This window comes from Lagopus muta, chromosome 12 (genome assembly GCF_023343835.1).
Source record: "Lagopus muta isolate bLagMut1 chromosome 12, bLagMut1 primary, whole genome shotgun sequence".
Taxonomy (NCBI): domain Eukaryota; kingdom Metazoa; phylum Chordata; class Aves; order Galliformes; family Phasianidae; genus Lagopus; species Lagopus muta.
The window spans coordinates 13,085,353-13,098,838 of NC_064444.1; the positions used below are offsets into that span (position 1 = coordinate 13,085,353).

The 13,486-nt window shown below is 45.9% G+C and overlaps 1 protein-coding gene across 3 annotated transcripts in view; it reads right to left on the reverse strand.

The window, feature by feature from the left end:
• The window catches only part of ZNF423 (zinc finger protein 423), a 196,866-nt gene that overhangs the window by 153,382 nt on the left and 29,998 nt on the right, over positions 1-13,486 (reverse strand). For all 3 annotated transcript variants that reach the window (XM_048958348.1, XM_048958344.1, XM_048958343.1), the window contains exon 2: positions 10,657-10,716. Coding sequence is in view for 2 of the 3 variants with exons in the window: in XM_048958344.1 (XP_048814301.1) it covers positions 10,657-10,716 (60 nt within the window). In the remaining variant the exon portion in view is untranslated. The remainder of the gene's footprint in view (positions 1-10,656; positions 10,717-13,486) is intronic.

Consider the following 13,486-nt stretch of genomic DNA (forward strand, 5'->3'; position numbering starts at 1 on the left):
GACACCGCCTGAAGTCCTCAGAGCACTGGGAACAAAGGGGAGAGAGGTGCCCGTGCTCAGGGCTCTCTCAGAGGTGCCCCTGTGTGCAGCCATGGCACAGCTCCGCTGCCCACAGGGGCACTGAGCCAGCAGGGAGAGTGAGGGACCGGGTGCCTCTGCTCCAGGCCAGAAGCAATGCAGGATCCCAGCTGGCCGGCTCCACTCTGGGCCAACTCATGCTTAACATATGCATAACACGAGCTTGCCCACGAGAACTGATGTACCTCACATTTCTGATTTCTTTCCTACTACAGAACTCTGAAGTCCTACACGTTTTTACTTGGCAAAGCCATTAATTCAGTAATTTCACGTAATTAAATCGAGCAGAGCAGAGTATTTAAATTTGAGTTAAGTGAAATATACTTCTGTGCGGCTCATGCTGTTAGAGTTGTGCTGCACGCTATTCTGCTGCTGCTCATTTATTAATTTGGGATCGGCTGAAACGTGACACTGCGTAATAAGGAACTCACCAGCTTTAATAAAATTAGGAATAAAAGGAAGCCTCTGTGGGGCCAGAGATTCGAGCACCGAGGAAAGGCCACCCCTCTGAGCAAGGCCCTGGCCCCATGTCTCCAGTCTCCAGCCGACACCTCCTCCTGGTTGTGCTTTTCCCAATTTCCAGACCTGAAGTTGGGATTGTCAGCAACAAAGGAGCAATAGAGGAGACAAAGTCAGATGGGCAATAAAGGATTTCCACTATGCAGATTATGTAGTTAACTAACACAAGTCTCTCCAAAACAATGATTTTTCTCTTTCCATTGGTGCTTTCCGCTTCTCAAGTTCCTTATGAAGAGCCCCAGCGGGGCTCTCCTGGACATGCCGCAGTTCCCCCGCCTCTCCTTGGCCCCGAGGGACTCCCGGGAAAGATGATGTGCTCACCACAGAGCCATTGTCATCCTCTCCCACTAATGGAAAGAGAGGGGGCAGGGTGTTGTAGCTATAATTAAGGCTGTGAAGAGTTTAGCTGCAGAGAAATTAGATTTATTTACATGTTGCTCTGATGCTGATGAAGCACCAGCTATTTGGGAGAACTTCTAATTAACCCTAATTTAGTTGATATGCTCTTTAGAAGCCCCATTCCCTCTGTACTTTGCACTAGGCAAAAAGCAATAACAACAAATTAACCATCTTAAAAAGGGACACTTCTTTGCATCAACTCAGCCCCAATTTTGCACCTGACATGGAATTTGCATTTTTGTTGTTGACAACTAAGAAGAAAAGACACTGAGAACCTCACCCTACAAGACAGCCTTCCCTACAGCGTGCCGTGCCGCACTTGGTGCCACGTGGCTGCAGGGTGAGCTGCACAGGGCACTCCCACACAGCCCACCCCGGGGAGCTGCGCCCGCTCCCCATTTGAGGGCTGCTGTGTATTTGTGGAATTGATAAACTGTTTTGGAGGAACAGCAACAGCGACTCTTATTTCAATTGCACACACAAACAGCAAAAATGTCAAGCCCCCACATCATCTGCTTAGATGTCTTTCTGGAAGTAAGGGTGGAAAATGGAACATAATTTAATTCAGCTATACAGAAGCGTCTGTACTTGCTTGTCAAAACACAAGCCCAGAGATGCAAAGAGCACTTTCAGAGGTGATATTCCTCATGTCTCAGCGCTGCAGCTGTCTGAGCACACAATACATGAAGAAAAAGATGAGGAAGAGATGCGTACATATATCCACAACACCCTTTCAGAAAATGCTGTACCAGCCTGGCTATTAGCTAAATTGCACCAGATCTCAGCCTGAGATTCACCCTTTTCAGAAGTTCATTTTTGCCGTGCAACCCTTTTTCCCGTGAGATTATAGACCAAATGCTGCTCTCAGTTACACCTGCTTAGCACTGCTGATTATATATGCTTCCTGGATGCTTCTGTGGAAATTTGGCAATAAAGTATATTGTTTAATATGACCAAGGCAGAGGAGCCAAATGCTTTTAACGCAGAACATTTCTCATTCGTTCAACAGAATAAATGTTCACGTGGACTTGTTTGCTAAACACAAACAGCCCAATATGAACTACCATCAAAGCTTACATTCTGGTTTTTCAATTTCTACATTGGACACACACTCAGAATGAATTAATGACAGCACTGCAAAGTGACCATATTCCTACAATCCCCTTGATTAAACCAACAGTGCAAGACTAAAGTCTTCCCTATTGCTGCTGAAAGAACAACGACAGGCTACTGACAGCTCTTTTGAATTAGTTTCAATAATTACTTGGAGGAAAATGGTTCAGAACGGTGTCTTCAAAATTGCCCCAAATGAGATGACTTTAGGATTTTTAAGAGAGCTTCATTATAGGGAAAAAGGAAATGATCTTTCTGCTGGTATTCTCTCTATCCCCTTGATGTGCCAGCAAAAAAGGCTTTCGATGTGACCCTTCTTGGAGGAAGGCTAATTCAGATTGCACATTTATTTCAACAATAAAACATAAGTGAAATCGAGTAAAGATGGAACTTGCCAGCCATCAAACTGATACATTTATGAACTGCAAAATGATCTGATTTAGCTTTTGGATAAGAAATAGGTCCCTGATTTTCCTTCCGTAAATGGAAACAAGCACTCAGATTCACTTATCTGACTGAAGCAGGCATGGGAGTGCAATGTCAATTGAGCTGGGAGAAGCCTACATCCGTGACCAGCCCACATCCGTGACCAGCCCTTCCCAGTGAGACGTGGGTGGGGACAAGCACTGCTCGCCTCCCCTGCTCCACATGTGCCCATCAGACTTGCTCAACAGATGAAGATAAAACACCCAACTACAGCAGCAAATCTGAATTGCAGCCCATTGTCACAGGACCTTTTCCTACCAGGCTGCTCTAGTCGAGCCCTTGGTGTGCACATGGACGCCGGCTGACAGTGCTTGCCCTTGGTATCTCTATCAAATGTAGAATTCTCTCTCATTTGGCTTAAACAGCCAGAGCCCTAAACCATACGCAGGCTGCGCAGAGTCTTGCTGTACCAGCTTTCTTTGTCTGAATGAAAGCACCAAACTGAGAGGGAAGAAATTTGTCTATAGGGTCCCTCCATTTTGTGCTAGCAAACAGCTCGCTGCAGATGCTGCCACTTTCAGCACCAAGGCATCCAGAGAGGGAGTGCAGGGTGAAGCAGGACGTGGAATCCCACCATCCATCTGCAAGGGAAAGTGCCGCTAAATGTCTGCTTCTTCCTTCTGGGGTCTCTGATGAGTTACTAGAAACTCTAGTTTCTAGAAAACTAGAAACTAGAAAATCTAAGAGCAGACTCGCAAAGAGGATGCTAAAGTTTAAGAAAGAATGTGTTTTCCTCAGTGATAGTGATGTAATAAGCAATACAGCCTTCAAAAGCACCCTTTGGGTTTTTAACATAGTAACAGTTGCATACCAGTTTATTTATAAAACACAAGCTTCTCCCCTCTGCAGGGGCTGGATATGAGAGCTCCAGGCTGTGCCTCTCTGTCCCTCCGCAGAGCACTGAGCGCTCCCCAAACACTGTGCCTGCAGCAAAGGTGCAGACTTCCCTATCTCAGCAATTAAGTGAGAAAAATGCATTGCACAGATTCACTTCTGATGTACCAAAGCTTCCAAAAAAAAAGTGGTTACTTTCAGTTGAATTTCTCTTTTGCTGCTTAAATATCGATACATTGGAGTTGCCCATCTCCATCACTCACAAAGCTGACATGTCCTCAAGAAAAGATGAAGCTGAAGCACATATGCCCAACACACGTTCTGTTGTGTAGCACTGAAGTAACACAGTTCTGGCTGTTATATTTACAATTTTATTGCTAATTGACTTCTTCCTTCTGAAGGAGATGCCTTCAGCAGGAGGCCTTCAGTCCTCGTCCCCTTACCCTGCACCCCAGCCTCATTAAGCCCCAGTGCTGCTGCCAAAATGAGATATTTCCTCATTTTTGGTGCCATGCCCTTGAAGGCATCTTATTAGAAGAGACCATTTCTTAATTAACATTTTTGATCTCTCATCTATTACACGTCCCCCTAATCCCACCCGGAGGAGCTCCTGGCCCACTTAGCTGCACGGGGCAGCCACAGGCGGGCAGCACTGGGGCTCACAGCCAGGCAACACTGCCCAAGGCTCCGGCCAGTGGTCGAGGCTCACTGCCGTGCCGTCTTTGTGCACACAGTGTGTGACAGCCCCACTACGCCCAAAGCCTGTGTGAAGCAGTGAGCCCAAGGGTGGGAGTGGGCTGCCAGCAGCTGTCTGGTTGTCAGGATACCTAGCAAAACTCTGAGTGGAGGACACAGTGGATCACCAACGTGTGAAGTGGTAAGAACAGTGCAATGTTGAGTCCTTCACATCATTTTACTTGCAAAGAATTACAGCAATTACAATGTGCTAACGGGCAATTAACGATACAGGCTTCACAACGCACTAGAATTTTTTAAAGCAGGCTGCAAATAGTCTCATTGGTGCTTCTGATTCAGCGCCTGTACCAGCTAACAGCCACGCATTAGCTCAGCAGATCTTACAACAGAATTGTCCACGTGCCAGATAATTTAATTAGAGCCTTGATCTTGTCAGGGCTCTATACAGCACAGATAGCACTTCCAAGTAAAGCACGCGGGTTTTTCCTCTCCTCAGCATTATGTGGCTGTCTAATCATTGCTATTAATGAATACCAAAGCCACCCTGTGAGGAAGGGGGACCAATGGGTGACACAGGAGGCACACAGGTGCCCTGGCAGTGACCACAATGTGTGCAGCAGTGCACAGAGCAGGGCACGCCAGGTGCTGCACCCATGCACATCCCATCCCACAGGTCCCCTGCACACATCTGGCACATCTGCGCCGTGTTGCTGCTTGGCCCTGACAAGACACAGGTTGCTTGTCTCCACATGAGAGCCATGAGTCTCATGTGGACAGAATGAGATTGGAGAGCCAAATCTCATTATAACTTCTCCCACTTAGCAGTTTTCTCATTTGAATTTACAGACAACAAATATCAGATACTGAGATGAGTTTGCTTCCTTTGACAGTGACATTGTAATTGCTTGTAGCCAGTCCTGCAAAGGTTCCTGAAGATGCTAAAGGACAGAAATTCAAATGTATCTTCTAGTATGGGAAATTTCAGGCCATATTATCTTCAATTTTTTTTCTATGAGTCTTTACCCTTCTTCTCCTGCACATCCATACACTACAATAACCATACGTACACTCTTGCTCTGTAATAAGCTTAACAGTTAAAGACAATTTAACTCAAAATTCAGAAGCAGTGGTTACCTCAACACTTACAAGGCAGGCCAATGTTGATCAAAACCCACTAGAGGTCCCTTCCAACCCAAACGATGTGAGTCTCCTCTACTGAATAAGCAAGGATTATTTCAACAGAGCACCACAAGTTTTGTGCAGTTCCTCACTGCAGAGTTCCTTACCAATATCCTTACACACTCCAGATAACTGAGCAGAGTTCGTTTATTCCATTTGTTTTCCTTATTTTTCAACTTAGTTTATAAAATCCCATTCTGATGGCTGGGAAAATTTGCTTTATTTTCAGTGTGAATGATCTATAACTGTGGCATTATTTTTGTATTGATTTTTCTCCAGTATAATATATTCTTCATTCCTGTTTTACATGTATTGAGACTGGGAACTCTGAGCTACCAGAAACAACTGCAATGAGTGAATTAGCTGAAGAAGTGCAGGAGGAGCAAATAAACTGTTTACCAGGAGATTTCCCGTCAGCCCTTCAGCCATCTGCTTCCACCGAGGGAAACCCCACTGCAGCCTTCTCCTGCAGCTGCATGGCTGTGGCTGCACTCAGCCCTGCCAAAGCAGGCTGGGACCTGCAATGCCTCAGTCCTGAAGAAGATTTGAGCACATCCAGGAGCTAGAGCTCAGGCAAGATGTTCAGTGGCACAATGCACAAAGCAAAGGCAAAGTCACATGGGACGGGGCACCAGGAATACTCTCTGCTTGGCTGGGAGGCTTGATTAGTGTCTGTAAAGTGCTTTGAGATCCCACATAGAAGCGCTTTGGCAGAGTGCTCAGTCTGCATCTGTCCCCAGATCTGCAGGATATTAGCAAATCTAGAGTGTGGCAAAGCTGGATATATTAGAGATAAGAAGGATTTATCAGGTGATCTTATCCATCCCTCTGCAATGTAAGGCCATTCCTACAGCATGTTTTCAAGCACTTTGTCCGGTATGGTTTGAAAATGACCGGAGTGATGGGAGATAATACCAGAGCCTGTTAGATCTCACTACTGGGAGCTGTTTCTTGAAATTCAGTCCAGGATCTCCTTCTCTCTACTTTAGCCCATTACTGCTAGTTATGCCCTGAAGGCTGTTGTAAACAACAGATGCAATTTTCATCTGAAATCACAGTAAATGTTCATCTAACCCCATCTCTTTGCTTGTGGAGAATGAGGTGACCAGGTAGCACCACAGGAGAACAGAATGCAGAGGAGGAGCATGGAGTGGAACAGAAGAAGCAGGGCTACCATGCACCACGGCAGGACAGGCATGCCAGTGGGTGCTGAACACGTGATGAGGGCTCAGAAGGCCTCAGTCCTGGCAGGATGGTCCCATGGGGACATCGCCTAGACCTGGGGCCCCACCCAGCTCACAGGACCTGGGGCCAACCCAAGGACCTTGCTGCTGGTTTGACTGCTGGCTCCCACAGGGCTAAGCGATGCCGAGGACAGTCCTTCCAGCACTGTGGGGCTGCAGGAACACCTTGGGCTCTGGCTTTCATGGTGAGGAAGTCCAGTAACCCTAAAGTGACTCACCACCTCGCTTGGCTTCTCTTAAGCAGATTTGCTTTCAAAGTGAAAGGGTGGGTAGATGGAGGGTAGCGCACTGTACCTCCCTTCCAAATGAGGTTTTTTTTTCCTCTCCTCTTTTACCATGGAAATTAATTCTTCTCCTTTATGCTATTGCTATAATTTTCCCAATTCACATTTTTAATAGTAAGTATTTTCTAGGAAATGCCATAATACACAGGTGTGTGCTGCTGATTTAAATCCTGTCACACAAGCTATGTTCGCATCTGAGGGCTGCTCTCCCTTGCAGGAGGCCCCAGCCCCCCCTGGCACCACCACACATCCGTACTGATCCAATGCTAGCCAGGGAGCTTGGGTTTTGTGTCTGCTCCAGAGGTGCTGCAGGTGCAGGGTGTGGGTCAGACCATGGGAACCCCACACCTCCACCAAAAGCTCCTCCTGCTATCAGGAATCTGTCAGACGAAACCTTCCATCATAGGCTGGAAAAAAAAAAAAAATGCGCAACTAAGAGAAGTTACCAAAGTCTCCTGACTTTGTTAGCGAACTGCTCTTTGCTAATACAGTTCAAGGGTTTCATTTCTTTGGAAATCTTTGCGTACCTGCAGCCAGAACGTGGTAGTATTGATTTACCAGTGAAATTGGCCTATGAAGGCACTCAGGACAAGCAATTTCAGAGTATATGCAAGACAAAAGGTTTATAATGCTTGATGAGTTGTTACTGAACTCCTCAAAGTTCTGCAGCAGTAAAGTATCCCAAATTTCATTTAGAGAGCGCCTGCAGGTTTTTTCCGGAGTTCTGCCATCTAAGGGAGATGCCATGCATCAGACACCAGCCATCTCAGCACCATGCAGGCTCTGCTGGTCCCCAAGCAGCACAGAATTGTTCCTGTACTGGGGCACCAAGTGAGAGGTGAGATTTACATTGCTGGGAGATGTCATGCAAAGTGGAAGAGTGGGAAAGGCGTGACTGCAGGCTGGGGTTTGTTTTGTATTATTCTGTGGTTTGTTTCTCAAAAGTTGCTGCTTTTTTTTTTTCTTTCTTCTCTCTTAAATGAGAGAAACTTTAAAAGAAATAGTAGAAGGCAGTTCAAATCCTCACACAGGATCCTGGACAAAGCAAGCTCTCACATGCACGGGAGCTCAGTGCCACTCATCCCCAGCACCCACTGTGTGTCACCAGCCCTGTTCCCCAGGCCCTCAGTATCCCAGCTTGTAGCTGCTAGCAAAGATACCTCCATCTCCTCAAGAGCAGACACAAAAATTCAGGCTTTTAGGTCTGCAGGGATCCCAAGGAGAATGCAGAATCTGCTCTGTGTGCCCCAGACAATTTGGCTGAGCTTCCCCAGGGCCCAACAGCCAGGCTAATGAGAAACTCCCCAGCAATCCCCATGCAAAATGCTTCCATAGGTCTTTAAAATGCCTTAAATTCTCTATATATTTAGTAAGACTTTTTACTTCTTTAAAGTGTCCCTTGCTACTCCTCAAGATAATGCTCTTGTGATGTATTACAACAGCAATGCAGTCTGCAAAGCAAGGGTCCAGTCAGGCAGAGGCAGAACCCTGGTTTCTTGGCCTGGAGGCAGCATCAAGCCCCATGCAGGGCAGAGTGGGGGCAGCAGGGGAGGGGGGTCCTCTCTGCATTGCTCCACTGGGACAGAGGCAGCCCACCAAGCTGGGTCCTCAGGGTGACAAGGCAAGGGAGGCCTTTTCTTGTTCTGCATTAAGAAAAAATGAGGATGAGAACTTCAGAGGAAGTTGGCAGCATGCCCCTTACAAATGGGCCTGATGGGCACTGAGAGCAATTCCTGCATCAGGGACAATCTCATTGTATTCTCTCAATTCTTGGCCTCTCCAAGAGCACTTCCAGCATTGCTTGTGCTGGCTTGGTGAGAAAAGCAAGCTACAGCAGCAGAACACCTTCTCTCCCTCAGCTGGAATGCATAAGCATTAAAACAACCCTGCACATAACAGTGCCCAGTGCCATCCCATGTTCACCCAGTGCTGGCAGCAGCCCGCCAAGCACCAACTTCCCAGGAGTCACTTTGAGAGTGTTTGCACACAAAGATGTGCTAACATGCCGGAGAAGAAAGCAGAGAATTATGTTAACTTGAAACATCTAGCAACTGAGTTTAATAAGTCAGTTTTTTGTGCTTTTAGTTGTTTGGTTTTTTTTTCTATAGGGGAGGCAATCTTGTCATTTGGGGCTGGGGAAGGAAGGGGCATGAATGAAGAATGTTTTTCATCCATTGCTGAAGTTCAGCATCAACCTTCTTGAGCTAATACAAACAGGAAGATCACAGAGTGTGACGAGGTGCTGTGGGCTGGGGCAAGCCTCTCTTAGTGGCTGCAGCCAGGGCCATGTACTGCACAAGAGCTGCTACACTGCACTGCTATGCACTCCAGCTTTCCGCACTGTCTTTGCCATTGCTCAGTTGTGTGTCAGTCTGCAGCTCCTGCCCTCTGCTTACAGAACAAGTTGTACCCTGACGCGCATGTCAGATGGAAGCCTGTACCTACTGACCATACTGAAAGGAAAACCTGTCAATTAGCACCCATTTTCTTTAAGCTGCCATAAACCACACATTCAAAACATTTCTCCTCACATCTGATGTCTTGAATGAGGGCTATAATTATAGGACTAAATAAGGAGAAATGAAGCAGACCCAACTAATTTGGGAAAAGCCTCTTATAGGCTTTGTTACCTACAGCCTAGTCACCAATATGGTCCACAAATCCCAAATTAATTTCCACTCTGAACAGAAGCCATCGCTACTGTTACTATTTGGAACCTCAGCCTGTGCAGAGCCAAACATGACCCAGGGCTGGTGGCAGCAGGGGGACAGCAGAACAGGGGAAGTTGAAGGCACAAAGGGGCCCCTAGGGCAATGCTGGCCACCCAAGGACCCCAGGACAGCTTTGCACGCAGGAAGGGGTGCCCGTTCCATGAAGAACGTGCCATGCCAAGCCACCAGATGCTGCTGCCACGGCAGAGGCCTCCTGCAGGCTGTTCTGCTGCTGAGTGCCACACAGCCTGCACAGAACGGGAAGGCAGCACCTCTTTATTCTCACATTAACACTCAGTTTGAGAATGGCTCCCATACCACTGCCCAGTCTCTAAGAGCACCCTCGTCAAGAGGGGGGCAGGGAAATGGAGTTAACAGCTTCAAGAGTCAAAAACATTCTGATGATCCCGTTACCCTTAGAGATGTAAAAGGTAGTAAAAATCAGCACACATGGCACACAGCTCTGGGACATAACTGGTTACTTCCCCCGACCTTTGAACGTAAGCCAATCGGCTGATTACATTTACGTTATCAACACACATTACGTAGCTACGCACCAGCATGCTTTAAGACTCTCTTCATTCACATTTTCAGTGCAATACAAATGAGCACATTCCAGACACATGTTTTAAGTGCTCTTGCTATCAAAGAGAGCAAAAGCTGCTTTGCGTGTTCAATGTCTCTGCCATGGCAATGTACCACTTTCATCCTCCAGCTCCGACAGTACTTTCCAATTTCCTCTGAGAGGAGAAACACACACATTCCAGTTGAGACTGCAGTTTAAAATTCCTGTTAAAGCTGCTTTTATGTAATTAGATTGGAATGAATGTGCAACAGTGCCCACTGCAAAAAACTTCAAAGTGGTTATACTGGAGAAATCACAACCCGCTTCAGTGTGCCCACAAGAAGGAGGAATGGCTCTCCAGAGGATAAGAGTATATTAGTCTCTGTATGTAATAGATTTTATTGACCATATGGAACTGATATAAAAATTGTGTTGCAGTGGGTAGTCTTGGATTGAAGACAGGAATGTGACATACAAAATACAGTTCCTGTAAAAAGCCTGGCAGCTTTCTGGCAGTTTTTGCAATCAGAAGAACCTAAAATATTTACCTGATTGAGTCACTGATGAGTCCCAGTTCAAAGCAAAATCCGAAGATTCGCCCTCTTCAACTGAAAAAGAACAAAAATATGTTGTGAAAAACCATATAAAAGAACCAACTAAAAAGCAAAGTCATCAGAAATCTAGGTCCAAGATTACATTAAGTATTCTAACAGACCACCACAAAACCAAAGAACTTACTGCTTTCTATAAAATAATTCATAAGGTAGAAATTCAGCGAGGAGTTTTTGCCTACATTCTAACTGAAGTATGAGATTTCTGCCTGCAGTTTCTCCCTGGACAGGTTCATGTGAAATTTTAATAGAGGTTTAAGTATCCCTAGCTAAAGATGCACATTTGAAATCTTGTATGTTCACAACAACTTGCATGTACAAAATTGCCATTGCAAATGCAGACCTCATTTTTGATATTCATTCTGCAATAGGTAAGTTAGTACATAAAGAACTGACCGATGAGAGGAAAATTGCCTGATGTATGTCATTAACACATTTAGGGTTTTAAAAGAATACTACTATAACATTCAAGCAAGTTCCGCAATATAGCAGTCATAAATAAGTGCATTTAAAGCTTGATGATACAAAGCTGCCAGAGCCAGGTGCTCAGCACTTGCAAGCGACATGTACACAGCCTGCCTGTTAGGAGTTATAAAATTTCATCTCACTCTTACAAGTAAGGGAGAAATCAGCTGCCAAAAGGAAGGCCAGCAATGAGCCCAATCCTGCTGGTATTGAGGCCAGTGGCAGCCCCACTGCTGCCAGGACATGTATTTGGAAGCAGTAATTGCAGAAATTCATCTTAGTTGTAAGAGTTGATCACCTATATCTGCCTACTATGTCACTGCAACACCAAAAGAATGTAAATCATGAGTCTTCATTTCCTGATGAAAAGTACGTATTCCTTGCACTGAATAGCCTCTCACCCTTTAATATAAATACTGCTGTATTTGAACACAAGTTCTAAATAGTTCTGCAAATGAAATCAAGGCCATATTGCAAAGCCTCAAACACAGGCACTATTGACCAGGTGGGATCTGTACACCAAGCTCTGGAACCTGCTCCAGTGATTATTTACATTGATTATTCACATTTGCACCACAGGATCCTTGATTTTATGCTTTTTCCCAATCCCTTCCTTTCCTTTGAAGAATTCCAGTATCCTATAAACTTGTCTGTGAGGCTGGTGTCATTGACGACATCAATGAGACACTGGGAATAGAGGAGGTAGCTTACACAGGCAGAGCTTTGCCCAATTTCGATTTCTCATCCAGCCCACACAAGCAGCATGCATAGCACAGAAGGGCACTGCACCGGCCCGGAGGGCTGCTAGTTTACTAGTGGGGAAAATTTGCTATTTCTGCTCAAAGTGCTATTTCAGACACAGCTATACTTTTGCCAAAGAAATCCATAGTAGCCTAGAGGGCATGTGAGACAATTGCAGAGTGACAGAGTAAGAAAGGCCCAACACCGTGGGCCTCCTGCAGCCACTATGGGCACAGCGCACAGGCAGGCAGAGCCCGCTGGATCACACCTCCTCCCCCACAGCGGCTCGCCCGCCATTTTGTGCTCTGTGAACCGCCATCTTGTCTCCACGTTGACCCATCTTTTAACAGGAAAACTCTGGATGTAATTAACAAAAGTACAATTTCACTCATGCACAAGTAAATCCATACATTAAAATCCATGTAAAGTCAGAAGGGTTTTGCCCCAAAACTAAATAATGCTTCATCTACGTAACTCAAAACAGACAAGTGGAAAGTTTTTAATTTTATTTTATCCTTGACTGTTATTTGGCTGGTGTGCTTGCATAATTTTTCATATTACTGCTTTTATGCTGGAATTCTGTATTTCTTTATGTTTTCTAACAGAAGGAAGGGAGAAAAAAAATTACTTAAAATAAGCAAGGGTACACAATTCAGTCATATTCAAGTTGCAGTACATGAGATCAGCACTGGTCACCAGTTGCACGCTGCCGTTCCCTTTGCCAGACACCGTTCCCTACTTTATTTTCCTTAAAATGTGTTTTCAACAAAAGGGAAGGATGGGTTGGGTGGCTGGAGCAAAGCACTGAGCTTTCAGGCTCTGTCACAGGCATGCCTTATGACAGCAGGGAGGGTGCCCACTCCCACTGTGCCTCTGCTCACCTTTCCTCCATGGGCCCAACCAGGAGCTGAAAAGTTTGCCTGTGGTTCCCAGCTCTTGCTGCCAATAGCTGAGGCAGAACGGCCCCTGGCCCACATTATCAGCCAGAGAGAAATTCTCTTCGGTTCATTTTTCTTTTAAAGGTTTAGTTCCATAGCATTTTGGCCATTATTCCTTGAAAGCTAGTTTGACTCAGGTGACCAGTTTGCATTAACACTCACTTTGTGGATGCTATTATCTAAGCAGCAGTAATGAGGAAAAAAGCCCACGAAGAGGTACAAAGCATCCAACATGATTACTCTCCACAATACATTGCACAGTAAAATAACTCCCATTTTACTAGCAGGAAAATATGCTCTCTGTGACACACCAGCCAATCACAGTGACCAAAGGCAGGGAGCCGGCCTGTATCCGTGTGGTTCCCCACAGAGCCCACAGGCACAGCCCCACAGCTCCGACGCCAGCAGGGCATGGGCACGGCACGGCCCCGCAGCAGGGGAACGCCACGGGGAACTGGCATGGCGCGGGAGGGAAAGCGTTTCATCTTGAACACTGAAAAATGGAGCCACCCAAAGTCACTAACGCTAAATTTGGGCAGAATGTTCACAGACACGCTACACATGTTTTTCATTGGATGCTTCCTGTTTTCCTTCACAAACTCACCCCATTTTCTCCCCAGATC